The 1,737-nt window shown below is 44.6% G+C and overlaps 1 protein-coding gene across 1 annotated transcript in view; it reads right to left on the bottom strand.

Annotated features, from left to right (window-relative positions):
* Positions 1-1,430: 1,430 nt before the first annotated feature.
* Positions 1,431-1,737, bottom strand: part of LOC107108750 (C-C motif chemokine 4 homolog) — a 7,720-nt gene continuing 7,413 nt past the window's right edge. The window contains exon 4 of the mRNA XM_015409263.1: positions 1,431-1,469. Coding sequence (XP_015264749.1) covers positions 1,431-1,469 — 39 coding nt within the window. The remainder of the gene's footprint in view (positions 1,470-1,737) is intronic.

Genomic DNA, 1,737 nt, shown 5'->3' on the forward strand with positions numbered 1-1,737 from the left:
TCTGTTACCTTCTCGCTGAAGTGGTACCTATTTATCTCCTTGCAATTTCTTGCTTTCAAACTGCTAGGCTGGCAGGAGCTGGGGCCAGAGACGGGAGCTCACTCCATCACTCAGCACTAGGGTCTTCCTTCCAGTCTGCAGCTCAGCATCTTAACCTCTGAGCCACCGCAGCCTACTTGGCAAGTCTACTTGGATACTATAAAGAAGCTCTGTGCACACCTCTGTCATACAGCATACTTCCTCTTGTGCTACTACTTCCATGTGTACAAGAGCCCACCACAAACCAATGATCTTTTGCAAAAAAGTATTGTGAGTGGAAAAGGATGTGTACGCTGTGGTGAATATCAGCACATACAGAGTTTGCTCATAGGACCCAAGCCTAGCTATCTGTCCATCTGCCTGAAACGCTATAAAGTAACATGCACTCTGATATGTTGTATAGTTGCATGTGCCCGCCCCCTGGGCTCTTTACTGCCGGAGCTCCGCTCCTGTGTGCTCCTGCAGGAAATGACCCCTGATCTTTTGCAAAAAAGTATTGTGAGTGGGAAAGGATGTGTACGCTGTGGTGGAGAATATCAGCACACACAGAGTTTGTTCATAGGACCCAAGCCTAGCTATCTGTCCATCTGGCTGAAACGCTATAAAGTAACATGCACTCTGATATGTTGTATAAATAAATTTAAAAAATAAAACAATAGAAATAATAACAACTAGCAAAGGCTAGCAGCCATTTTTGCAATTGCAGTAGCGGTTTTTCCCCTCAGTTGTCATCACTACAGAAATCATGGTTAGCCACAACCCTGCACTTCCTCCAGGTTCACAGTGGCAATTTTCTCATATGGTTCAGCCCATCGGGATGGTAAGGAAGGATGCAAAGAGGGGGAAAGTGACCGGTTGGCGCTGAAAGAACATAGAAAGTTGGCTAATGTTTCTTGATAATATCTCAGCTGAAACACTGGTGGCCTTTATGCTCCTTATCACATTTTGGGGAGGGGGGGGGATTCAAAATCTGTTTCCATGGTAACGGGAATGGAAATAGCAGCCTCAAATGGAGTGATCATAATTCCCTTGCAGTTCTTGAATCTGCATGACCAATTGTCTCTATTAAACAGTCGGTGCAAGAAAGAGGGTATATAATCGGTGATTTTTAATAAGTATAATTGACATTGTTGTCACGCTATTTTATTTAAATGCTGTTTGAAATATTGTTTAAAAGTTGCTTGACCACAAGAGAAGAAGGACATACAGCTTCCCGAGAGAGCAATAAGGAAACATATAATTGTCCTGATCAGGTGTCAAAGCCAGCCATGTTGAAGTTCTCATTTTTTTTTCCCCAGTGGGAGAAATGTAAGCATGTGCCTGCTTTTCCAGATTAAAGTGCAGCTGGATTGTGCCCTATTAGTTTGAACAACCAAGCAAAAATAGTGTATTTACCCAAAGGAAGACTCCCCCTCCCCTGCCCAGGTCAACTTATGTTTTCTTACAAGTTAGAAGTACAAACAGTAACTTAATCTTATCTTATCCATCCAAGCCTGTAGTTACAGTGGAGCATCTTGGGGACAGGGCCCCTGACTTACCACCCTGGCCTCTTGACTCTGCCCCCAAAGTAAAAAATCCTGGCTACAGCCCTATATCTGTCCATCCGTCCGTCCGTCCATCCACCCATCCACCCATCCACCCATTCGTCCGTCCATCCATCCATCCATCTATCCATCCATCCATCCGTCCATCGGTCCA

The sequence above is a fragment of the Gekko japonicus genome, unplaced genomic scaffold (assembly GCF_001447785.1).
Source record: "Gekko japonicus isolate JY-2015 unplaced genomic scaffold, Gekko_japonicus_V1.1 scaffold376, whole genome shotgun sequence".
Taxonomy (NCBI): Eukaryota; Metazoa; Chordata; class Lepidosauria; order Squamata; family Gekkonidae; genus Gekko; species Gekko japonicus.